The sequence below is a fragment of the Myripristis murdjan genome, chromosome 4 (assembly GCF_902150065.1).
Source record: "Myripristis murdjan chromosome 4, fMyrMur1.1, whole genome shotgun sequence".
Lineage (NCBI taxonomy): Eukaryota > Metazoa > Chordata > Actinopteri > Holocentriformes > Holocentridae > Myripristis > Myripristis murdjan.
In genome coordinates, this window is record NC_043983.1 from 949,764 (window position 1) to 977,320 (window position 27,557).

The following is a 27,557-nucleotide window of genomic DNA, read 5'->3' on the forward strand; positions in this document are numbered from 1 at the left end:
AAATATTTTTCGAGTAAATGGACACTACTACACTCTTGAGACCAACTTATAACACTTGTCTGCTAGGGGTTTCTGTGTGCTAGTGTGGGTGGGTGAGTGTGTTTGTCTGTCTTAGCATGCATTTTGTGAGGAAGGAAGGAAGGAAGGAAGGAAAGAGGGGTAAGGGAAGTCCACAGTGTGTCCATAAAGATCTTGACGTGTATTTAAGTCTGTGTGTGTGTTAGAGAGAAAGTGACAGTGATATCATGGCATGAGATCAGTGGGAGAGAGGACTGATGAGGTTAGCAAGGGTCTGCACAGGTCTTGCTCAGTCGGCATGAGCTTGAGAAATTTCCATATGGCAATAAAATGTCTGCCACTTTACTTATTGAGTTTCTAATGCATGCCAGGTGCTGCTGAGACGCTCCTAAGAGCACTCAGCACACCCCTTCTTTAAGCCAATATGTATGTGAGACTGCAGGGAGGGGGGGGCTCATAGGTAATAGTGATCCTTTACAGAAAACAGACCCTTTGGAGAAAGCGATCGTATACGGTTTTACTGCTGCCATTCATAGAAAAATTCTCCATTGCTAAAGTGGGCCCAAACAACAACAGGTACCGTAAACCCAAGGGCCAGGAAAATAAACAGGTCTATAAAAATTTTGTAAAAACCCAACCATAGCTGTAATGTATGATTCATCAATAGGGACTTTCCATTCATAAGGAAGGGTCCCCCATCCCGGTGCAGGCTGCTTTATGCCTTGCCCATGTTTATGGAGTGACACACTTTCGGAAAACCCTTTCTGGCTAGTACCCTATAAATATTCAAAAACATGCCAATTTATATATAAGTTAAATATCAACAAGAATTCAGTAGACTATCAATAAGCCATGAATTACATTTCAACAACATGTCTGTAAAGCATTATTATGGATCCCACCAGCATTCTGTGTAAGATACACCCACATGTCGGACTGGGCTAAAAAAAAAAAAAACCCAGCTGTAACAATAATCTATTTTTCCACAATATACATATAAAAAATGTTCAATAAAATATCAGTCAATATGAAATACATATCATGTATAGCAAGAATAGAGAACAAGTTTTGGTGACTAAAAGAGAGTGACATAATACTAATAATTAGCATTCTGGATTGTTCAGATTTTTCACACAGAAGCAAAAAGTAATTTTATTTGATGTATATTGAAATATTTACTGATATCGACTGTAGTGATACATTTTATCGCGGTAACATTTTTGGCCATGTTGCTCAGCCCTACTCACAAGTGCTGTGATTGGTCATAAAATTTGTTGGCCTGATGCCCATTTGCTACATCAAGCTTCATCCAACCTAACCTTGACCAAGTGGGCGTGTCCAGGGACCATAACTCTAACCTTAACCTTGACCTTAGGATTAATACACATATTGAGACTCAATGCACATAATACACATACTTTTGATACAGATTTCATACATCATGCATATACTTTTTTTCAATTTTATCAGGCACATATTTTTATAATTTATATTTCTTTCTATTTCTTATAACTTAATTCTTCTCTTGAGAATTGAACAGCTGCAACTGGCCCAATTTCCCCTTAGGGATTCCTAAAGTATTTCTGATTCTGATTCTGACACTGAACCATGTGGGTGGATCTTGCCTAGAACTCTGATATTATTGTGGCTAGCAGTAAGGATCCAGCAATAACTCCAGCTACATCTACATGTTTGTTAAATTCAGCAAACACATACAAGAGAGTGTCTTACTGACAGTGTACTGAAGCCTTTAAAAGTGTGACAGGTATGAGGCTCAAAACAAAAGCCTGGACCTTTATGTTAAAATGTTAGGTTTTTTCTCTCTCTCTCTCTGTCAACAAAGTTGTTCTAGAGTCTTTCTCCCTCATTTCCTTTAAAGAGCAGTCAGAAGTGTATATAAGCAACAGAGGCCGGTAGTCATGAGCCCAACTTCTGGTAGTGCTTTAATGTTGAACAGGCAGGAGAGCTGGACCCCGGTGTGGTTTTGGCAACAAGTGAGGCAGCCTCCTTTAAAGCTGCCACAGACCCTCTTACCCGAGTCACAGCACTTATAAAATGGTCTCCCCTTTGTTGCTGTGAGGCAGGGGGAAATTCATATGTGCATCGGACAGATTTTGACTATGTGGAGCCTAATTCTTGGATGGTACAGGTTAATTTACGGTGTCCTGCGTACAGGACACCGTAAAATATCAGTTAAATAAACAGATAAATGTTTTCTTTGGATGTACTTGTCAAAACGTCAATTCTTCTACTCCTTTGAGAATAAATAAACTGTTTCTTCTTAGCACATCAAACACCAAACTCATATGCTCTTTAATTAATCAACACTAAAAATGTGATGACAAGAAAAAATAGGGAAGTGTTAAAATGAGTTATTTATTTAGTATCTTCCATCATTAAAGGTCACTTATACAGTATATGTCCTTTTTTGGAAAAAAAAAAAAGTTGATTGTGATCCTTCATTGTGAGAATGAGAAATGTGAAATATGATGTGTTTAAAGTGTTTTTTTTTTTTCTTGATTGTGGATTTGATATTTTCCAGGATGTTTAGAGATGGCCATTCCATATGGCAGCTATGTTACCACAAAAGAGCAATAACACTTAAAGGGACAAAGCATTCTAACAACTCTAAAAAAATAATTCAGAATTACCTTTTGAGTTGATTTTTTTCCATCATAATTCTCTTCCTTTTAGTGGTACTTGATTTTGGTCTGTTTGCAAATCTTATTCACATTACAATCATTGCTAAAATCTCCACTGTATTGTTTTTACAGTCATTATAAAAACTAAACCATGTGCCAATGCATGTGCCATGTTTTTTTTTTTTTTTTTTTTTTTTTTTTTTTTAAGACTGTGGTGATCCAGTGAAGAGCCATCATCTACCAAAGAACCCTTTTATTTAGTGGATGGTTCCCCTTCTGAAAAATAAATAAATAAATAAATAAATATTTTAAAAAAGGGTTCTTCATTGAATCAAATTGCTCAGCCATGAACTACTACTTCTGAACTACTACTACTGAAAAAGTTCCCTTGAGAACTTTTCTTTTTATTTTAAAGTTATTTTTTAAAACAATTTCTCTTTTCTCAAAGAAGTTTTTTCACTCAAGCACCTTTGAAAATTCTTTGAGAATCATCATCTGAAAAGTTCTTTCCATAATTAGAAATGGCTTTCCTATAGCACCACTATAAAGAACTTTTTGGTTCCAACTGAAACCTTTATTTTTCCTTTAAGAAATGAGAATTAACTGTTGCCACCGGTGCAGGAAGTGGGGGTGCTGAGGGTGCTGCAGCACCCCCTGCTTTTTCTGCAATGGCAATAAAAATTAAAAATTAAAAATTAAAAACTTTCTCTCAGCACCCCCATCTCTGACTGACTTTCAGCGTCCCTGTTGCTGCCATGTAGCTTCTCCCCTGTCAAAGAACTGTTTTCCTATGGCTCTCTGAAGCCCCTTTGAACCATTTAAAGAAATGGACCTTTAAACAGCTATGGTCTGAAAGGTTCTTTGTGAAACTAGAAAAGGTTCTCCTATGCCATCACTTTTAGGGACTATTTTCAGTTTCAGCTGGCACCTTCATTTTTCTGTGTGAATTACAATTTTTCTAACACTAGGAAGCAAAAAGTGAAGACAGTACATGTCTGTCTTGTCTTTTGGCATCTCTGATGGAATATTAGTATGCCTGCACCACTGGGCTGCAGACACTTAGAATAGCTGCCCATTGAAACCAGGAGGCCAACTTTTTTTTTATTTATTTATTTTCCCCCCAGCTTTTTCTCCTGATTTCAGCCTGGTGTTTTTGCCCAAAAACCTACTACTATACATGTAACCTGAGTAAGACATAAGGCTGAGGGTAGTTCTAAAGTGTCTGAACATTTCAACATGGAATATAAAAATCAATAAAGTTACTGCTTTAGTTTTATTTATTTATTTGTTTATTTGTTTATTTATTTTTACAGTGAAGAACTGTTTACTTTCAAGCCACGCAAGGTGTTACTTCATAGTATTATTTGATCAATACACCTGTAAAATTAAGGTTTGCATCCTTGTTTACTTTGAAAACGGAGGCGGGTCAATGCTCTGAATGCACTGCTGCTGATACTCAGTGAATATGTCCTCCTTTGGCTCAGTAAAAATGAAAGAGTGGAAATATTTCCAGTTGGTCTTTTCTTATCTAAACTGAGAAAAGTTCAAGTACCTCTGACAAAAAAACGAATCATGGAAGGTGGGAAATAGATTTATGTAATGCAGGTTTAAATTGATATTTAAATGATGCAAGTGGCACAATCAGCAACGTTTTTCACTGAAAACTGTAGGCTAATGTCCCTGAAAAGGAAGTGCATAGGAAGTCAGCTCTGTGGTAATAAAATGATTCCCGTTTGCAGGGACAACACAGACACCGACAGAGGAAGTGTTCAGATGTGTAACACCTATATCCGCCCGCTTGCACCTCCAGGAAATCACAACCAAACGCACCTTTTTGTCTGGGGTCTGCTCCTTTGGCAGAAAACTACAAAGTTTCCCAGGCCTAAAATCGTTATACCTGCAGAACACACCAATTTTTTAATTTATTTATTAACATTACAGTGTTATAATTTGCATTAATTGAAGTTAGAGGATGGCCATAAGGGGCTGGAAAACCCTCAAATCCCCCAGCCTTTCATAATTTTATTTTAACAAATGTGTTTGCAGAGCGCCGATCCTATCGTCTCTTACCTTTTATCCCCAAGTACAACAGAGATCACATCAACATTCATCATAACTGATAATGAAGTCTGTATTTCGGTAGCCTGGTACAGGGGGTTCAAACTTTGTTTTATGCTCCAGACCCTTAAATTTAATTCCCTCAAGCCATGGACCCCCATCTTAGGTTATTTTGCTGTTGGGACCCTTATATGGAATAATATTTTGCTTTGTCTTTCCTGTTAAATTGTTTAGACCGCATGCTGACAGATAGGTTGAAAGCGACTAAAACATAATGTTAAATATGATCACTGCTATACTCGTTAATGTCATTAACAACTTCTCGTGCGTTAAGTTACAGTGAAAGTAAATTATTCCTCGTTTTGCGGAGGAACCCCTGGACTCCCCTCAAGGGTCCCAGGACCCCACTTTTGAAAACCAGCGGCCTATCAGTCATGCTGGCTGCCAAGTTCAGCCTCTCATCTAGAACGGCGCCTGTCTTATCCGACTCAATTATACAGGCTATTTACGACAAAAACATCATTTGGCTATTACTAAATTAAGACAGATGAAGAAAAAAAAAAAAATACTCAGGTATTAGGCTACACACCATAATTGTCTTCTTCGACCACAACCTATTTATTTTTCAACAGGTCAGCTTTTTCCCGTAAAGACTTCCAAACAGGGTCAAATTCACTATTTTAGTTTGAAGTTTGCATGAGTGAGAAAATGGCCATTTCAATTCATTCAAAACATTCTTTTGTACGTTTAGGTAAAGTAATAATAATAATAGTAATTTCTAGTAAATATACGGTGATTTAAGATTTTTTTCCCCAAAAGATATAGTCTATATTTTGTAAAACAGTGGATAAATAGTTGCCGTGCGGGGAGAGAGCATAACGCAGTCCTAAGCTTGCTATTTTGAACTCACTGATACAACAAAATGAGGGAGTTTGAAGAGAAAGGTTGCAAAGCCTGGCCGTGACAGATGCCCCTTTCTTCCACTTCTCCGAGGAAGAGGAAAAAAACAGTTCCACGTATATAGTCCGGAGAGAAGAGGAAGAGAAAACACGGCCTGTTGCTTTTGTCCAGCAGTTCTATGGCTCCGTATTATAAATGTAATTAAAGCAGTATATAATTATTCGCTCAGGTACAGTCGTCGCTTCTCTGAAACTTTCTCCCTTTTCGATTTGTTTTATCCTCTGACAATGCCAGCGGAATTCGAAGTGCGCCGTACTTTTACGGAGTCTGAAAACGGCACACATACGGTGGGGGAAATTAGGAGTTTCCTAAAATGATTGGACAATCTCTCTACGGTCTCAAACTGCAGCCCTTAATTTTCCACATGGAAACGAAATCCAGATGATAAACGCACCGCTTGTGATGATTTCACAGAAACTCCCCAAAAGAGCGCAGCGCTTTTTCCTTTTACAGATTCGAGATCATTTAATATGGAAGCAGAACCATTAAGGATTGTTTTAGTGTTTTAAAGTCATATATCTTAAAAATCGTTTTTTATCAACCCAAAAACTCAGCAGAAACTTTGTCCTCCCCTCTTTTCAATGGAACAGAAGCGACCCGCAGGGGGGCGCTGTGTGTCCACGCCTGTAAATGAACTGGGAGTCCCAGGAAAGGAAAGGCAGACCGACCTGCTTCAAAAAATATCCATTTTACCAAAAGCCATGCATTCTATTGTAGTTTACAATAAAAATAAACTAGAAAACATATTTCCAAGGCAACGCAACCCGTTGAATCATGTGTTTTCATGTATTACTGGAATGCACTGTTTCACTGCTTTGTTTCAAGTTTGGTCCCTCGTTCAAGCATTCCGGGAATTTAAAAATCGCGCAAGGGATTATCTCGTCTGGTAGAAGTAGATTTTTATTATTATTATTTTTGAAAAAAGTGTGGTTTTAATATAACGAATATGAGAGCGCAGGGCTGGGTAAAGTAGGCATTTTTGCAGTGAAGCTGGTTCAACCGTAACCCCTCCTCCTGATGCCCCCTGCTCTCTCTCTCTCTCTCTCTCTCTCTCTCTCTCTCCTTATTCTTCTAGTCGTCATCATTCCATTGCACACGCCGACCTGAGCAGACGCTTCCACCGCAGCAAAGCCGACACATTTCGCTCAGGGACTTACAATATAAATGTATCTAAACCTCGGCGGTTCTGAAAGGGAATAACAGTCGATCGTGGACGCATGTGAGCTTGCATGTCCATGCCTGGCCAGGACTATACCATGCTTCTGTCACAAGTGCGGCTTCCACTGCCTCTGCTCTAAGCACAGCGAGCGCTCCCTGAATCTCTCCACCCAACCAGAGGGGACTTTTAACTATATTTCTCTTCTCATTGACCGTCGACGAAAATCTCGCTGGAAATATCCCCCCTAGATGCTGGCTGTGGACGGGACAACTTGTTTTCAGTCGATTCGCCCGATGCGAGCTTCAAGGGCTGGGAGACTTCTTCTACCCGATGCCTCTTCTCTGGCTTAATAAGGCACATTGGGAATCACTGAAACGAGAAGGACTGCTACACTTAGACATCTTCAACTAAGGGTGCTAATCCCCTGCAGATATTCGCCTTTTTACGCATTTTGGTGGATGGAAATAACTCCGGTCCTGGTGGCTTGACGCGGCTGGGACTTGGACTGGGACTAGGACTGGGACTGGGACAACTACTGGGTGCTTGGAGCGTCGGATCACCCAGGATTGTATTCCCCCCTCTCTCGCGCTCTCTCTCTCGTGGGTCTATTTACATGTCCGACTTGACCGCTTTATGACAATGGATTACTTTCTGCTTTTATGCAGCCTCTTGCTGCCTGTGGTGTCCGCCGTTGAAGGTAAGAAATATATCTGTTGTTATACACATTTTTTTTTTTCTTAATAAGAGGTTATGTTGCGTTGCGGGCTGATTCAACCCCCCACCCCCCCTCAGTTTTGCCACCGGTCCAGCAGCACCAACATGTCCCCGTTCATTTTCCCTTTCACCTCAGCAATCTAATTGTCATTTCATTTTCAAATGACCCATCTGGCTTTTTAAGGCTCGCTTAATGGCATTACTGGCTTTGCGCAGCGAAGCGCCCCTGGCCCGGTGTGTAGCTCTCAATACACAATTGTTATGCGAGTCAACGTAGGCTAATCCATATCAGTGGTGGTTGTGGATTCTTTCTTTTTTTTTAACGCCACCTATTTCTGTATTCTTTCTTACCTAAAGGAAATTAACTCCACACTGGATCTCGCCGGGGAGCCGCGACTGTGAGCCCCGACACTTTCCTTAAGGTCAACTGCGTGCATTTTAGGGCCGCAGAAGTGCATGGCCTGTTAGACAAGCGAACTATCAACTTAAGTAGTGCAAAAATAAAATAAACCGCAGTTATTTATCCTAAGTATAGTTATTTATCCTAGTCGCTGTATCCGAAATGAGCATTACGTCGTATTGATTGATTTAGTATGTTTTCTTATTGGAGGCAAAATGCCTCTAATAACAGCCACAGCAAAAACTGCCTTTGTCAACTGGGAGATGTTCTCCATGCGTAAAATCGATAGTAAATGTGTCTTTATTTCCAAGGGACGGTTATTGTGTCTTATTCCTTACCTACATATTTAATGTGCCGCTCTGTCCTATTTGGGGAAAATGAGACTGGACTTTTGGAAGGAGAGTGAAAGGGCCTTCAAGCTTGTACTCCACGCCGTTGAATGGTGGAGTCGATGCGAGGAGAGGGCTTGGCTTGTGTTGCCACTAGGAAAGTAGGACAGTGGGCCACTGGCTCAGTGAATGCGTCTCTCCCTGAGCCTTCCAGTCTTGTTTCACGACCTGTCCACCACATGTCCGTCTAAATAAGCCGTGTAGGCTCACACTCAGGCTTAACACCTCCCTTTTTCTTTAAACAAGTAAGAAAAAAGCTATGCTTGTGTGTGCGGCTAAAATTGTTTCTTATGCGACACTTACACTTTGTTTAAGGATCTTCTCTACAAATTGGGTGCTGCAACAATGCAGAGAGGAAGTATATATATATATATATATATATATATATATATATATATATATATATATTGTCCTGGGAAATAATAATAATATCATCCAGTATTAAAGTAAATGGCTCGTTAAGATGGATGTATGGCGTAAACACTTGCCACAAAAATAAGAGTAGGCTGTATAATGTCTAGCCTGTGATTCAGCTCTACCTCTGAACCCAGTCACTTGTTTAAGTGCTTTGACGGGACAAAACATCCCTAAGAGACTCAGCGCTGAAAAACTATTACTTTATTAGCCTACTCATATCTGGCCGAGTTGCAGTTATATTGTGTATACTGTTCCGCATTTGCTGCCTTTAACAGAAACAGCGTTAAAACAAATAGGCTGTTTCTGAGGGTGAAATGTACAGTTTGTGTGATAAGGTTTGCTGTCTCATCAGTGCATCTTGATAACATGGCGTGTAGTTTTTAATGTGGTGGAGCGTAGCCATCCAGCTTTCATCCACCCCAACTTAGAATATAGGAGTCCTCAAGCATCATATCCCAAACATTTTGATTCTTGTGATCTTTTTTTAATAGAGTAAAATCAGAGCTTTCAACTGGAACAGTGAATTTCAATAATAGCCAAGTGAAACAAGTTCATTGTTTTGCTACAAACCCTGCTAAATGACCACCCTGAAGGTCCCCGAGCCGCGGTATGGCAGCCACCGACTTAAACACATGGCTTGAAAGGATGAGTGCTGTGTAGAAGTTAGGGCCTAGAGAGAGACAGGGGGAGACAAACGGAGAGAGGGAGGAAGGCCCTCGGCGTTCTGAGACAACAGCAGCGCCTACTGCGCACAGGCACGAACTTGATGCATTTCGTTAGAACAATCTATTCCCTATACAAGTGATGCCATAAATTTTGGGCCGTTGACCTGACTGGGGTTTACCTAAGCTTTTAATGCGGCCAGGTGATTTATGGCCGCTGCTGGGACTTCTGTGACGGCCTCTCCGGTGAGAGCGGCCCGCCGGGGCAACTTTACCCGGCCCAGCTCTGCGTCCTGCCCGGGTCGCGGGGTCACCCATTCCTGCGACCCGTAATGAATGAATGCGTTTGTCTTCACTTTATCCCACAGCTACCCTAAACCTGTAGTCGGACCTGACTACGTTATAGTCAAGTCCAACAACTTCAAATGCATTTATTTATTTATTTATTTATTTTAATCCCCAAGTACAATTCATTCATTTATTTATATTTTAAGTTATTTATTAATATTATCATTATTATCATTATTATTATTAGATTTTATATTGCCACAATTGGTTTGAGTTGATTGTATTCATAGCCTATTTAACCATTTGATTATATGTATGCGGCCTAGACTCCCAGGGGAGTCTCGTGCGTTGTTAGTTGCTGCGATTTACCAATCCTGTTTTTTGTGCCTGTGCATGTAAAATAATTGCATACTGTTATAATTATTACTAGTATTTGTTATTTTTATTATTCTATATTTTACAAGTCAGGCTATATTCAAAAGTGTTTGTGCCGAAGAAAATCCCCTGGTCATTGCAGGCCTGTGATGGCTGAAGGCCATTAAACAGGACCTCAGAGTGAACCTCTTTTTTTATGTTTTCTCACCAAATGAAAGAGTCGGCTTATGTACTGTTGGGGAAATTAGAGTAATTAGTGGCGTCTCTGTGTGAAGGATTCTTTGCTTTATTGGGCAGAAGAGACAAATTGCGTCGATGACAGTCCTCTGAAGGCGCTTCGGTCACTTTTTCAGGATAAATCACAGTTGTGACGGAGGGAGGAAGCGCACCTCACCACAACAACACTATCAAGCACAAACAAGCACGGACATGCTGTGATCTTCGTTTGTTGTCCTCATACATCACTGCATATGTATTATGACACTTGGATGAAAAAAAGCCTATTTTGGTGTATTCCGCTTTCTGGCCGTAATTAGCCCAAGATTTTTTTTCTTTCTTTCTTTTTCTTTTTCTTTTTCTTTTTTTTTTTAAGTTAAAAAAAAATATTTAAAAAAGTGAAGAAATCTGCAGGAACCATCAGATTTTGGGATTTGCTTGCACTCTTTGGCGAAACAATCAAAAGTCATCCAACTTTCATTTGGAAATGCTTCTTGTTTTTTTTTCTCTCAAAAAAGATGACTAGACAAATGGTCTTTTGCAGTCACACCTCCAGGGTTCCCTCCTCTCTCTGAGCGTTATTTTTTCTATTTATGGCTGTGTGCTGCGTGGAGTGATTACGCACAACCTGGAGCTTTTGAAGCGCACATGTTTATGTTTTATAGGAGTGAGATCACACCTCCACAGGAGCTTTCCTGGGCCGGTTTGCAGTTGGCAGATATCCCCCCTGCTCTTAAGGCCTCTCACTGTTATTATTAGAAGAAAATGGATAGACAGACAGATAGATAGATAGATAGATAGATAGATAGATAGATAGTTAGTCATGGAACAATGGAACAACACATGGAACAATGCATGATAGTTGGCAATATTACTATCATTGTTATTGTCATTAGTAACTAAGTAACAGCTGAACTGATGAAAGTTCTAGCATATCAGTTATATCTGTTAGGGCTCTGTCCTATATTGATGTGTAATTGAGAACACACACACACACACACACACACACACACACACACACACACACATATATATCTATATCTATCTATCTATATATATATATATATATATATATAGATAGATAGATAGATAGATAGATAGATAGATATAGCAGAGCCGTAAAAGATATCACTGATATGGTATAAGTAGTTTCATCAGTTTGATCAGCTCCCTCTTATTATGAAGTATACTAGTTTACTTTCTACAACTGAATGTATAATGAGGCGCTGTAAAGAAACATTGCAGCCTCTTTATGTGATTTTCCCAACAGTATAAGATGGCTGCTGGCTGATCTTTGCTCTCCTCTGTAATTATGAAAAACTTCACAATCAGATGTTGCCATACTTTGCCCAAGTCCAGCTGATACTTGAGGGGAGCGAGGCCATTTTGTCCGGCACAAATCATGCCGAAAGCTTCCAGAAGCTTTCACTGAAGTGTGTGGCGTATCTCAGTGTGTGTGGCCTGAGCGGCCACAGCTCACATGTTAACCTTTCCTTAAGGGGAGCCATTTTACATGTTATTCAAAGGCAAATAGAAAAGAGACGTCTTTTAAAGATCGCAATTGAGGGGACAAAAGAAACTGTTAGTGGCTACAGGCTGAGGCGCTGAGTGGAAACAGCCCACAAAACAATTAGTAAGAGGCGTGGAAGTGAATTTGGCAATAGAAAAGCACAGCTATTGTTGCGATTCTGTTAATAGATAAGTGGAGGTTAGTGAAAGAGATGAGGAAATCTATCTATCTATCTGTCTATATATCTATCTATCTATCTATCTATCTATGTTACTTAAGTTACATGCATGAACAATGGTATGCAGAAAAGAGAAAACAAGATATTAGCTGACATGTTTTACATAACAGAAAAATTTGCGACATAGAAATACAGTTGCAGCACATTCGTTGAATAGTTTGACTTATTAATTAACCTCCCCCGTCCACACTCGCGCGCGCGTGCGCGCACACAGATACACACCGTAGAGAGGGTCAGTCGATATAATCTTGATTGATCAGCTGAATCGGTGCTGCTTGATGCCTCGCTATTTCCCGAAAGCGATTAACAGTCAGTGAGTCAAGTGGTTGGAGGAGCTTGCTGCTTGTGCAAGAGCCGTGGATGCAGGTTGCACAAAAAAACTAAACACACACACACACACACACACACACACACGTGTGTCTGTGTGCGCGCGCGCGAGTGTATATACATATATACGTACATATATATATCACCCTCTTCAGTTTATTTTGCTTGATTTTAGCCTGCCGTTTTCAGTCCTACAGCTATTTCCCATCCAACAGAAAGAGATTCATTCTAAAGTCTGAAATTTTGTTTTACATGTGATGCATATGTATTTATTATGATGATAAAATTAAATAGTGCAGATCACTTTTGTAACTGTTAGTTGCAATTATATGGGTAAAAACTACTACTAGTAGTCATAGTAGTAATAGTAATAACAGTAATAACAACAACAACAGCATTTTTGAAAATGTTACTTTTTTTTTTTTTTTAGCTTAAAATGTTATGTGTTATTACATCAGTACATTTTGTTGCATATTATTACAACACTATTATTATTATTATTATTATTATTATTAATACTACTACTAATAATAATAATAAAATTGTATTGCCAGTAATGTTTGATGTATTTATGTTATAGAACAATTTACATATAATTTAAGTCCAGTAATTTTTCTTTTTTGCTGACCATCATGTTTAACACAAAAACATAGAATTAGTTATTGCATTCCTGTTCCCCATTTCTTCTCCATTAGAATTGAAAGTTGTTTCAAAGTAAGAGCCTGTCATAACAAAGCAGACTGACGTAGACATAAACTTCATTAAAACAACAGGGAAATGAACCCAGTGAAAACAGCAGCGTCACAGTCCCGCCTCGTCGGCCTCGATACTCATCCAGCCGCTCGCTGGGGTCATGTGTTAGGCGGCGGCCATGTTGAACAGATGTACAGTTTCCTAGGTTCAGATTGGTGTAAGGAGCTCTGGAGGAGAGGGTCATTGAATGAGGAGTTGTTGAGAGTTGGATGGGATGGGTGGCAGTGCTGTTGGAGGTGATGGTTGTGGTGGTGGGGGGTTGATCAGAGGCCCAGAGACCAGCGGAGTTGACAGACTTTACAGATGCTACGGGCCCGCAGGAGCGCTCATGTGCACCGGCTGACAGTTCACGGCTCAAATGGCACCGCGGAAAAAGATTCACCGAGCTGGAATTTCATACGCAAGCGAGCAGCAGCCGTGTGGGGGCCCGCTGTGGCTTTCACTCACCAGGAAGAGGCAGGATGACCTGCATGTGGAAACAGAGGGAAAAACGGGGTGAAAACAGGGGTGTAGTCAAGTCAACTTTATATATCTCCAAGCGCTTCAAAACACAAGCCCAGTTTGCACCAAAGTGCTTTACAAAATGGAGTTTTTGCTGAGGACAAGGCGGGACGAGCTGTGAGAAGATGGCGCCAGGGATGAAGTCTAGTCAAATCAAGTCTTTAAAACACAACACTAGTTTGAACTGAAGTGCTTTGCAGAACAGGTGGGCGTAGAAAACAAGGACAGAAAGGAAGCGGAACATGTGAAATTACAATGCAGGAGAAGTAAGGGCATGGATAAAAGCATAACATAAGAGTAGTAGTGCATCCGCTGCAGAAATCTCCATCTTAACAAGTCATTCAGTCTCATCCACAGTGTTCAAATCTGTTTTTTTTTGTCAAAAAAAGAAAAAAAAAAAAAACTCTGCACAGTGTTTTACCCCTAGGTAAAGTTTTCAGTTTGTTTCACTTCCCTTTTCCTCCCAAATCTGTCCATCTTTCCTTGTCAATTCTTGTTTCTCTTCAAACAAAGAAAAAAAAAAGTCTGTCAGTGGGATGAGATAATCCCACTTCCTTCCAACACCAATCAACTTATTTTCTGAGTTTCCTTGAATCAAGTGTCATTTTCTTGAACTGAGTGAGCTGATTGGCCTTATTCTGCCTTGTTTCAGCATATTTATATTTCTACCTGTTTCTGGAAAAAAAAAAAAAAAAAAAAAAACTCCCAATACAAGTGAAACTGCATTAGAAACAAGTGGGATTATCTCATCCCACCAGCAGATTTTTTTTAACATGGTTTGAAGAAAAACAAGATTTGAACACCAAAGATGAGACTAAATGACATTAAAATGGATTTTTTTTTCCCAGTGTGAAAGAACATTTGGGTTTACCCTTGACATGTAGGGTAATTATTGGTTAGCTTTACACGTGTACAATAATGTGACTATTTCAAGATGTCTGAGTAATAAAAATGTATGATTAAGCCATTTACACAAATAGGTGACACTTACTTATTCATCAGTGAATGCTTTTCTTTAGAATAAACCATGTTATCTTATCTGTGGTTGTTTGCTCTAATGGAGATCAGTTTATTTTAGAACTGCATGACACCCTGACTGTTTATTTTTTCTCAGCGGACTTAAGAGACTCCTGAAAAACTCTGGATGTGTGAATGTGTGTTGTATGTAGTGTGTGTGAGTGTGTGAGTGAGTGCATGCACAGGCCATCCTGGCATCCGGCAGAGAGGCCTTATGGGATAGCACGTCTTTGACACCCACTGTTGAGAGTGAACAGGGGAGGATAGATGTGTCTAGGCCCACGGACTGCCCAAAAACGGCTGCTTTCTGAGAGAGAGAGAGAGTGTGTGTGTGTGTGTGGTGGGGCAAAAGATGCTTTTGTCTTTGCCCTAGTTGAGGGGCAAATCATCATTTCTCAAGATCCAATCATGAATCAAAGCAAGTTTTTTTTTTTTTTTGTTTGTTTTTGACCAACATAGGTTTTTGAATGCCAATGCCATGCAGCACTGATATTTCTGCCATTGTTTCAGCCACTTTTATACACCTGGAAAATCCAGAAGCAAAGAAGGCACTGCTCTCATTTTTGCGATCTTGGGATTTATTGTCACTGACACTCCGGCAAACCCTTTCCTGGTGTGCTTTACAGACACATTAATACGCATCTGTTAAATCAAACTCTAATCATACACTTTTATAATATGGCTGCATTTTGTTCAAGGTCCAAAGAAATACCTCTGTGTGTCTCTGGGTGTTTGAGATGCCCAAATCTTGACACCCCAAAAATAAGTTTGTATTTTTGAAGAGACAGTTGTGCCTGGTTCTTTAGCATGCAGCACCCATTAAAAAGCATTGTTCCATTTTTGGAATTGAACTTGTTTGAGTTTTGAACTATTTGCCCCCCCAAAAACTCAAAACATTAAAAAAGGGCAGGCAAGGATTCAGCGTCACCAGAATTTTTTCTTTGCAAGATGGAAAAGATTACTGTATTGGCAAACTGTGTATATGTGTAGACAGATGAGTATGTCCCCCTATTGTTCCATTTAGTCAGACAACGATCCACCGAGCCCCAGCTCTTTAGACTTTGCTGAACTGTATTAATGGCTTTCAAAAACTGGTGAAATGTTTGACATGATATTAATGGCCATCAAATTTGGCGTTTTAGAGGCTCTGTCCACACCGGACGTCCTTAAAGTGTAGCTGAAATTACCATGTGTCAAAATGTCCGGATTATAAGTGACCTGCTGTGCTTTCCACCCACTCTCACCCCACGCCCTGTGACCCTTATCTAGGGGTCATGGGGGTGGCCTATTTGGATGGTTTTGTTGGTGGGGGAGGGGGGGGGGGGGGGGGGGGGGGGGGGGGGGGGGGGGTGCAGCTCAAGGCTAGTCTTGTTCTTTCTCAACAATAGCTGTCTTAACACAATCAAGCCCCAGGGGTTATCCTATTCCAGCAGCAAATGAAAATACACCAAAAGAGGATGTGTGTAATTTAGAGGGAAAGAGTGAGCAGTTTTCCGTGGCTCGGTGACACGCATAAACAATCACACAAACACAGGATTGGTCAGAAGCTTTGACTTCTTTTCATCATTCAGGCACTGTAGCCAATGGACAGTGGCAGAAAGAATGTTTGAAGCTGCAGGTTGTTAGGAAGAACAGGAACATACAGTATGCTCAGAGGATCACATTTTTACATTCCAAACAACATTAAGGTGGTCTTGAAGAACTGGTGCAAGTGTATGAGAAAAAGGGGCATTATATAGTACATAAAGTAAGAAAAAAAAAAAGACCACAATTAAACCAAGGGATTTTTAACTTAACCTACGACATGCCGCTTTTCCCCATGCAAGAGAGCCTGGAGTTTTGTCCAGATTTACCTGAAACCACTTTTTTGTTTCATAGAAGTATTGTTACCTTGTTGATAGTTTACTTTTTTCCTGATCATATACTTTATATATATATATATATATATATATATATATATATATGAATAAGTAGAAGTACTACAGCAAAAATCTACTTATGTACAAAGTAGTTAATTCAAAATGTGCTCTGAGTAAAAGGTATTTTTTCAAAAGAGTAGCTTTGTCAGGTGTGATCTGTGCCTCACTGTTTTAAAGAGGATACAAAGATTCTGTTAAAGGTGCACTGTGAAAAAATGTCAGAGGATTGACTGACCTGAGGACCCTCTAGAGTCAACTGTTAGCTCAGTGTTAGGCCTGCAGCCCAGTTTTGACCGGACAACAGACTGTTGCTTTGGTTTTGATTGGACATCAAACATTTTTTTTTGGTTTTCGGAAATATTGTGTTGCTGCTGTTCTAACCTTGATTCTAACCTTGACGTGCACTACAGACTCGAACCCTGATTTATCCCGAGAATATATCCCTAGAATAACCCGCTCTTGAGAAGGATTTAGTTAGCCCCTGGGCAGAGAGTGGAGATGTCCCACGTTCTAAATTGCAAGGGTGAAAAGACGGTTGGCCCGGTGTTAACTGGGACTAGATATGGCTGTACACTTCAAAAGATGTAAGATGAAAAGACAAAAGAAAAGCCTGGTGAACATGTCCTGGAGCACCACACATCCTGTACTCCATGAAAACCGTAGTTCTGTTTATATGACTCCATGCCATGAGGGGGCGCAGAATTGTCATGAGTCACCTGTTGTCAGCCAATTTGACACCAGAAACACAACAGCATAACCACAGAGAGCACCAGTAGTGGCGGTGATAGAGGTTGGCAGTGGCTGTAGTGGCTGTACATTCCTCCAACACAGAGGGATGTGTCTTTAGAAAATAGTCAAAATGTAAGTACACACAAAACAGCTGCTTAATTACAGTAACGTGAGTATATGTAATTAGTTACTTTTGGCTCTGCCAGTGGACTGTTCAAGCGCAGGACTTGGGGTGCTCATGAGAGATGAATCAGAGCCTTTATGGGCATGCCATGGCCATTACGCCGCAAGTAAGGGAGGCAGTTGGCGAATGCAAACGGGGGGAGGGGCATGAAGGCAAAAGAGTGGAGGAGGTTTTCAGGGTGGAGTTAAGGGGAGTCGGTCCTGTAGAGTTCTCCACATGGTGGATTGGTCCACCTCCACTCCCTCCTCACTAGTTTTTTTTTTTTTTTTTTTTTTTACAAGCTACAGGCCCTTGTAACAAATTTTGCCGATGGAGCAGAAAGAGATCTTTGATATTTGTCTTTAAAAAATTTGCTAGTTACATCTGTCTAGAGAGTGGATACTGCGCTGCCTAGAGGGGGAAAAGGGGCCACATCACCTGGTTTTGGCTTTCACGGGTCTTGTTAAATACAAGAAGAAAAGAGGGAAATTGGGGGAGAGGGGAACTTCTGTGTTGAGCTCAGCCATAGCATACTGGTTGATGATGGGACTCTGGAGGCACAGGGTTTAGCTGCAGGCACCCAGTATGCTTTGAAGGGCTAGGAAAACACCTTTTGCCAATTTTCAAACAGCCGTCATCGCCAAGCCAAGGTGTGATGATACAGATGGCTTCAAGGGGGAAAAAAAAGCTGGAGTCACGGCTGGTGTGGTGGTGGGTGTGAATGTCCGCTGTAATTAGCCACAGCATGTGTGTGAGAACAAGTTTGTTGAGATTGTTTGTGTGGGTCAGGGTCTCTGAGTGTGTGTGTGTGTGTGTGTGTGTGTGTGTTACAACAGGCCACTATATAACACCTCAGCTCATTCCACTTTCATCCTTGGCGCCAAAAACACTCTCCACCTGCACTTCATCTGCACTTCAAAAGGCCTGCAGGCAAGAGGAAGCTTCCCTCTTCTGCTAACCATTTCCTTGTCTTGTCTTTTTGTCTTCAAAGAGAAAAGCAGCACCACTCGCCCCATCAGCAGCAGTCTACCCAGTTTACATAGACCATATCAGTGATTTTGAACGTTTGGCCCTTTGCTACAATTTATCCACATTTTACATCACAACAAACAATTTTACAAATCACATGAGGGTACTAATAAGTCGTTCATAAACAATGAGACTAATAATTGCTGTATAAAGCAAACATTTTCCCAGGGACTATTTCTCAGCAGGACAGTGATGGAATACCGGTTTGAGGAGAGTTAAGTCCCTGAAAGTTCATTTTCATTTTGTACTGGAGCGAATGGAAACCAGTGGGTTGAGAAAAGGGAGGAAAAATGATAATGACTTCTAAAATACATTTGCTTTCTCTGGGAAATGATTGGCAGAAACTTTAAGTATATATCTCTATCTATCTATATCTATCTATCTATCTATACATATCTATATCTATCTATCTATATCTATATAGATATATATATCTATATAGATATAGATAGATAGATATAGATAGATAGATATTATTATTATTATTATTATTATTATTATTATTATTATTATTATTATTTTCTTTTTTTTTTTAAATCACTGCTGTGGTCCTTTAAACAGCAACCAACAAATCCACCAACCAACACATTTCAGTGGCAGCAGCACCAATCACACGTGACCTTTTTGTCAGACTATTTCCATAATCTCCACGGTTTCATGCTGTGGCGTCATGGCAGCACTGCCAGCTGTGGGGGAGCATTTATTTAACCTTAGCTGGAGTCTCAATGGCACACTGACTTTAATGTTTAAGTGAGCGTAACATTTAGAGGACAATGACAACAGCATAAAAAAAGACAAGTTGTCTGTTATGGCTGATATTTCATGGGGGCAATTCAACAAATGTGTAGGTGTGGGTGTTTGTGGGTGTGTGTGCATGTGTGAGTCTTTTATTGCTGAGATGGTCCCGACACTTAGCCATTTGGTACAAAAGGAGCTGTGAAGTGGTATTTGTGAGTGAGTGTGAGAAAGAAAGGCTTGGAGATTAAAGGACCACAGTGATTTTGAATGTTCGGAGTATCTACTACAGTTTACCTGTATTTTACATTGCAACAAACCATTTTGCGAATGAATTATGTGCATTTTGTAGATATTAGGCTACAAATCACTGGTATGGTCCTTTAAGTGAGAGAGAGAGAGAGAGAAAGAGAGAGAGATGGTGTGTGTGCACTTGTGCTCTTGTACCCATTTTTGTGTGCGGCAGCTTTTTTTTCCTTTTTTTTTTGCAAGGTGTGTTCTCACCAGACAGGGAGGGAGGAGGGAGGAGGGGGCCCTGGGGGTTTAGCATCATTCTCAGTCAATCCAGCCAGCAGTTGTTCCACTGTTGCAAATTCTCCAGCAGCCTCTCTTGCTTTGGGGAGTAAGATGCAATCAACTGCAACTAGTTGAGTTTATTAATTCACTGGATCCCTATTACCCAGGACTTTATTTCCTCACACTATCTCATCTTAGCTACTTATACAAGTTTGTCACACTGCACACGCTGTTTATCTCAAGCAAAACTTACCCATAAATTAATTAACGGTAAGGACAGTGTGCATGTTTCATATTTGAGTGTGTTTTTCCAGCAGTGGTTTTAGCTGAGGGATTTGAGCACGGCGGGTGCTGGGAGAGACTAATTGCTACTCTGAAAAATCATCCGGACAAAACAGGTTGACCCCTTCCCTCTGTGCCAAGTCACGCCACAAACGGCTTCCCTTTACCCTCTCACACCCTGTGGGAACCCCCTCTGACCCCTCAACACACACCAACACACAGGCACTTACACAACACACAACGCTTTCACATGCTTAACCTTTTCAACCCCAGGAGCGATGGGCATTTTGACAGATTTTATTTAACCCTGTGAACAAAATTTTTGTGTAATTTATTTTTAAATATCTTATGAAATAATTATAAATATTTTTTTTACTACATTTTTGCTAATTTTCACACATACACACACACACACACACCTCTCCAAAATTCATCCACCCTCTCTCCAACTCACAGACACATCCACACACACACGGCCATACTGTAGCCCTCCTCCCCCTCCTCAGCAGTGTCCAGATCGCCATCCACTCCTGCTAATGAGTCAATCAGCTGCTTCCACTCATTGCATTGCTGTCAGAGCCCATCGATCAGCCAGGCCACAGCTCAGAGACTGCCAGTTTCTTCTCCTTTTTGGACCCCTATAAATATGGCATTTTGATGGCACACGTGTAGAAGTGGTTATACGAGAGTGAGAGGATTAAAAGAGAGAAGAGATCAAGAAGGCGAGGCTTCTTCTCCCGAGGTTTAAACATGGTGTCTGACCTTCCTTTTACCTTTACGAGCCCGCGCCGGTGTCAGTGCTCTGGCTTCCAGCATAGGAAGATAGCGGGTGGCGGATTTCAGGCAGGTGGAAGCTCATCCCCTTTCCAGGCATTAACGAACCCCCCTCTACCTCGGCGTTTGAGCCTCCAGCCTTGGCCAGGCAAGGGATGTGTGTGTGGCGGGGTCCAACTCCTGCCATGCCCCGGCCTCCCCCACTGAGCCAAAGTCAGAGGGGTTATCACTTCTTAAAGGACCACACCAGTGTTTTGGAACATTTGGCCCATTTACTACAGTTTGCTCACATTTTACATGGCAACAAACTATTCTGAAAATCATGTGGGGGCACTAAAGATTTCACAAGGTACAATCAGAATTCACCATTGTTTCACTCTTTCAAACCCAGAAGCATTTTAAAAGATTTAATTTCACCATCTGAGCAAAATTCACAAATTCACTTTGGCTCTTTTCATTTCATGTATTTGCTTGCTTATTTATTTAGTTATTATGTATTTGCAGGTGTGTAATTTTCTTTTTTTTTTTTTGTTACTTTTTTAATGTTTTCCAAATCATTAATTATTTGTGTTTTTAATGTTTTTTAAACATGAATCTTCTGTGAATTATATAATTAGAAATACAGTTTTCCTGCAATTTTTCACTAATTTTGTGGTAGCTGATTTTTTTTTTTTTTTACTCCAAATATGCCAAATCCCTGACATGGTCCTTTATAGCCTGTCCAAGTTGGACCTCTGTGTGTGTATGTGTTTGTGTGTGTGTGAGTGTATGTGAGGCTGTCATTTTCCATGGCCACTTGCTTCCATTTATTGACCAGCGAAGTCATTTCAAAAGGCGTTGAGAGAAGCAACAAAGCAGACTGAGTGGCTCGAGAGGGGTTGCAAGAAGTGAAATGAGGAGGATGAGGAGGAAGGAGGGTGGGTGGGTGGGGGGTTGGGGGGGTAGAGAGGTGAGGAGCAGAACAGCACTGGCATTCTGGGACAGTGAGAATCATCTGAGCAGAGAGATTGTAATCTTCTGACTTGGATGCTTGCCACCAACCTATCCTGCATGTCTTCAGTTCTGACACCACCTTCATCCCAGCTACAGCAGGATGTGCCTGGGAAGGGAGATCTGCAGCCTTCGCTCAGCACTCCTCTCTCTCTCTCTCTGTCGTTCCCGCTCTCTTTTGCACTCACTTTTTATTCTTCTCCCTCTGCTTTGCTCCCTTTTGCCCTCAATCTCTGTTTCTTGCACACACACACACACACACATACGTCTTCCAGATGAAAGGTCTAGGCTCTGATGCAGTCTGGAAGGAATCTGCTAGAGGTTTTTTAATGAATCTGACAAGCGAGCCAGCACCAATCAATGGCAGCATTGTGTGACAATTTCAAGATGTGATCTTCAATAGTGTCAGAATGGGCAAGTTAACGGCAGATGGAAAGAAATTATTAGAGTTGAACAAAGGCCAGAATAGCAGAGAAGTAAACACAAAAGCTCATACTGGAAGCATCACAATAGCAAAGCATCACGGTCACGTTAGCTGATAGGTGCCACATGTCTGAGCAGTGCCATCCGCAGACTTAAAGTGAGCCAAGGCAAACAAAAAAAAAGTCATTTTGGGTCGCTTGTGTTTTACCATGATTAGATTGATGTAGGTCCAAAAGATGAACAAGCTGAAAGATTTAATTTCATACTCCAAACTAAGTTTACTTTAATTCTATATGTATATATATATATATATGTGTGTGTGTGTGTGTGTGTGTGTGTGTGTGCGTGTACATATATGTTGTTTTTTTTTTCTTTTTGGCTAATTTTTTACTAAATTCCATCTTCTAATAAATTCCTTCCTTTGCTAATTTCTGACCATTTTCCTGTAATTTTTTTTACTAATTTCTTTGAAGTCATTGTCTTTTAATTTTTTTTTTTTTTTGCAATTTGTTCTGCTAATTTTTTTGGTCACTGTCATATAACTGTCATATCACATTTTTTTTTATGCTTTTAAAGAAACCAAGTGAATTTGCTTAGTTTGGCTGTGCTCAGACGCCTCTCACAAGCATTTAACCACAAGAAATCTGACATCCAGCATCACTGATCTGACCTTTAAATATACATCAAAGCGTTAACTGAAACAATCTGATTGGTTGTGGGGGCCCTGTATCGAGTAAGGTGAGGTGTTAGGCATTGTGTCTGATCTTCCCAGTGGGCCTGATGGCTCAGTTCAAGGGCTCCTTGAATTTGGTTATCAACAGCAATAAATCACAGCATCACCTTTAAACACTTAGCATCTGTTTATATAACCACACAGTTTACCCTGGGTCCAGAAGGTCACTGAATTATATGGACCAATAATTTTTATTGTCATTTGATTGGATGAGGTCGGAGGCTGTGTACCTGCTGTGGGGATTTAGCAGAAAGTAATCAGAAGGCAGCAGAAACTGTAAGATTCCTGCCTGCATTGTGCCAGCCAGACAGCCTGGCGCAGCGGCGTGCCAAAGAGGAAGAACCCAAAGGTTCAAGGCTCCCCACCGAAACAGGTGGGCTTTAAACAAAATCCTCCATAGACAAAGCCTCTCTTTTCTTTGCTCTGTTTACCCTCCCCTGTCTTCACCTCCCTGCCACTCTCCCTGGTCCTGTGCCTTTCCCAGCCTTCCTCCTGGTCTATGATCTCTCCGCCCCTCTCTTTAACTGTCATTCTCTTCCTTTGTTCTTTCATCCTTTTCCTTTTGTCCATCGTTCTGCCCTCTGCTCCTCTTCAGCCCCCTCTCCTGTGACTGCACCTTATCAGGGTTACAGTAGGTCCTAATTGCAGTATTATTTTCCCTTTGCCTTATCTACCGCCTTTCTGATATCAAAATCCTGGCAGCGACAGTAAGCATCTGGGAGACAGATGCTATTTACTGCGCAAAGACCCTTTGTTATTGCCCACTCCTTGATAAGGGCCTGACTGTCAAGATGACTTCCCCTATTGTGTGTGGAAAGAGGAAAGTCTGCAGTTAAGTGACAACATGAGGGCGAGTCATCTCCCCTCATTCCCCTGAATGATATTGTTTCCTGTATCTCACCAAGGCCAAATAGTGTTTCTGTATGCAGAAAAAGAAAAAAAGAGCCATGTTCAAGTGCTGACACTTACATGACAGGTTTGACACGCACTTTTCTTTCAACCTATCGCTGTCGCCCTCGGCCTTTCTCACAGAACAGGTTCCTCGCCTGTCAGCCTGGACCAAAAAAAAAAAAAAAAAGAAAAAAAAAAAAGATTACCGCAGACGGAAGAGTTAAAGAAAAAAAAGAAGAAGAAAGGAAAGACAAGAGGCCCTCAATGGGCCGTAACTCAATATGTCGCTTTAGGTGGCAGAGGGTGTCTAAAGCGCAAGGCACATGAGTTGGGGTTTTAAATACCTCAGCTGAACAGCTCAGAGTGTGAAAACAATCTGCAGAGACATGAAAGTGAGAGAGAGAGAACACACAGAGGGGTCAGATAACCCTCTAGCCAGATGGGGATGGTCAAGCAAACAGGGAAAAGCCAGGTGGGGATGGGGGTTGTGTTTATGCCACTGGTGTCAAGAAAGGGATACAAAAACATTACCCCACCCGTGCCACTCTTGGCCTTTGTAAATCCCTTAGGGTGCAGGAACTAAAAGGGTGGTGATGATTAGAGATTCAATTTAGCTTGCCATCAATCAATGCCATCGGGATAGATGGAATTGCTGCTAATATAGCCCAACCTTACCACCAGATTGGGTTTAGGCCTTTTGGGATTTGTGCCCTTTTTTCATGCTTTGTTAATTAAGCGACCAAGCTGCCCCTGCACCACTTACTTATTTATGAATCTTGGCTTCGACCAGCGCCGGAGACCACTTGGTCTACCCTAATTAGTCCGTCACTAATGGCTCTTCTTCCAGACGATCTATATACTCTTGACCCTCCCCCTCACACTATCTATGCACACACACAAAATTATAAGACCCTTATGACCTTGATGTTACACACCCCATGTTGCCTGGTGTTGTGTTTCGGTGTTACTGGATAAAGTGCCCCATGCAGTATAATGAGGCAACACTTAAAAAAATCAATTTCTGTCTCCGTCTGTCTGAGTAATTCCTCACCTGTTCATTAACCAGAGGATTTAGCCGTCTGGATGTGTTGAGCCTCGAAAGTCATTAGATATCGAGATATAGAGATATGGAATAGAGTCTGAATGAACAGAACGGGGAGCATCGTGTTGGTGAAATATTAACAGTTTCCCTGAGCAGTCAGAGGTTTGCATATGGAACTGATTTATTTCTACATCCTCTTTTCAACAAGCATGGGAAGACAGCGGGACCCTTGTTTCCCGCCGAAAGGTGCTTAAGGCTAAGATGATCGTAGAATCCATCTTATGAAGCTTCAAAAGCCAAACCCAAACACTGAGAGCGTGTTTTGGTGTATGCCACTGTGAATAAAGTAATTATTATTGCCATATCATCCCAAACTCACTCACTGGGGCTTCACAGGTTACACTGGACCACGAGTATTGATGAACTTTTAAAATGACAAAGCCAGTGTCATCCTGTTCTGACGCGTTGGGGATTTTCCCTGCACTTACAATTACACTTACAATTACTCTAAGTGTAACTGTTTTGTTTTTTTTCCCAGTGTTTTCCTTGTGTTTTTGGTGTCTTGGTTTCCTGTGCCCTCTCTGTGTCAGTCTTGTTTGCCCAGCCCAGTTTCCCATACCTGCCTTGAGTTTGCCTGTTTGTCCCTGGTTGTCCTGATCCCTCCCAGTGCTTCCCTCAGCCTATCCTCTGTTCTCCTGTCTTGTGTTCCAGCCCCTTCCCCAGGCGTGTCTTGTTACCTTATTAGTTCCTTGTGTATTTAAGTCCTGCCTTCACTTCAATCCTTTGTCTGGTCACTGTCATTTTTATGTGTGTATTTCTAGTGCTCCTGGTATTCCTTTTATTTGTTTTCTAGTTTAAGTTATTGAAGTATTTGAATTCTGCAGTGCAGCCTCCCTCTGTGTTCGGGTCCTCCTGCACCTCCACATGTCACACATACGCAAATGCATGCATGCTTTTCAAGCCCTTCAATACCCGACTTGTACAGTCAGTTTGGAATAACATCCATGGAACAAAAGATTGGATTTTACGTGTTGTTTCGGTAAATAACATTTGTGTGTAACCATACAGTACCACTGCTTTCTCCTTTTTGCTCGTGAATATCTGTCAAACAGCAAGCTATATGTAGTTAAAACAACTCGTTGCTAATATGTCAATAGCATAACATTAAGACTTAATTGTATTGTTTCCTATGGCTGTTGCTTGATGTGATGTTAATTACAGCTCCATTAGCCATTTCATTCCTGCTGTGGTGTAAAAATATCACCTCCATGATAAATGAAATACAACACAATTTTTTTGATGAGAGACCTAGCCTACTCCCATGTGATTACTCCAAGAATATCAAATACTTTATTTAATTTCTGTTGAGCATTTGAAGTATTGTGTGGCTTGCAGACATTCATCAAAAGATCAGTTCCTTAACCCTTTCAGAACCATAAACACGTCACAGTGATTTCTGACTGTTGGGTACACATTCAAATAACCTCCAATAACACCTCAATAACACCTTTTTGAATCTTGGCTTGCACAAGCAGCATGACGTCAGCACTGAAACACCGGTCCCATAATTACTGCAAGCACCGCAACTACCAGGCAGTCCTGCAAACACTCTGTCCAAAAGCCTTTTTCCCCTCCAAGCCTGTGATGAAGTCACTGCTCAGGGTCAGAGAGCCCATCCGCTGTGGCTTTGAATCCCATAAACACTGGTCCTGAGTCAGATTTACTGGCCAGCAGCCTTGAGGACGCAATAGATTTTGGCTGGTTCAGGGTCAGGGCTGATGACTAATCAGGACAGTGCTGATCCACACCCTGCGGTTCAGAGCATTACCAACCCCACCTAGCTCACTTAGATCACCGGGAGGTCTGCCTCACTTATTTCTGTCAAAGTAGGTCTGAGCCATATGGATGGAACCATTCCAGACCTGATATTTTGGTGCATGTCAGAATTCAACGTCTCTCTAATTTGGGAGAAAAACAAACTTGCACCTTGTTGTTGTTTATTCCCTTTAGATTTCATTGCCATGGGCCTCAACAGAGCTGAACCCAACCGAGCACTTGTGCTAATGGGTGAGCTAAGGCATAAACACCGGGATTGTTATTTTTGATGAGCTGACTTTGCCACAGGCTGTGTAATAAAGATCAGGATGTGGGGTGGGGGGTGGGGGGGGGCGGGGGGGGGGGGGGGCAAAGTATAGAGAAGTTACTTGTGTTGATGGTCAGTCCTGACTTAACACTGACATGGGTGTGGTCAGCGGAAAAGCAATTGTGACTGCCACTGCAGAACAGCATTCCCACCATTCTTTATCAGAGAGGTAGAGTTGGGCAGTTTTTGGATCATTCTTTAGACCAGTAGTTTTCAAAGTGCAGTCCAGGGACCTGCAGGGGTCCTTGAGGAGCAAAATGAGGACAGTTTCATTTCACCGCAATTGAATTCACTAGGTGTTACAGTGCAGATCGTTCAAACATTTTCTTGGTTCTCGTTTAATCTTACCATGATTTGTCAGTGTTCAAAACAATTTAACCCTTTGAAACATGAGCAAATTCACTAGCAAATTAAGAAAAACTTACAAACTCACCTTCCTCTCATTTTGGCATTCCTCCTCTTGTTTTCTGACACACATATCTAATCTGCCTCACACACTGGGCTTAATTTTACTCATACTACCTAGTGTGCGAACTGGCTCCAA

General features: G+C 41.1%; 1 protein-coding gene across 5 annotated transcripts in view; it reads left to right on the plus strand.

Moving 5' to 3' along the window:
- The first annotated feature begins 6,776 nt into the window (after positions 1-6,776).
- Positions 6,777-27,557, plus strand: part of ephb3b (eph receptor B3b) — an 84,055-nt gene continuing 63,274 nt past the window's right edge. For all 5 annotated transcript variants that reach the window (XM_030049425.1, XM_030049428.1, XM_030049426.1 and 2 more), the window contains exon 1: positions 6,777-7,534. In XM_030049425.1, the coding sequence (XP_029905285.1) occupies positions 7,471-7,534 (64 nt within the window). In that variant the 5' untranslated portion in view covers positions 6,777-7,470. The remainder of the gene's footprint in view (positions 7,535-27,557) is intronic.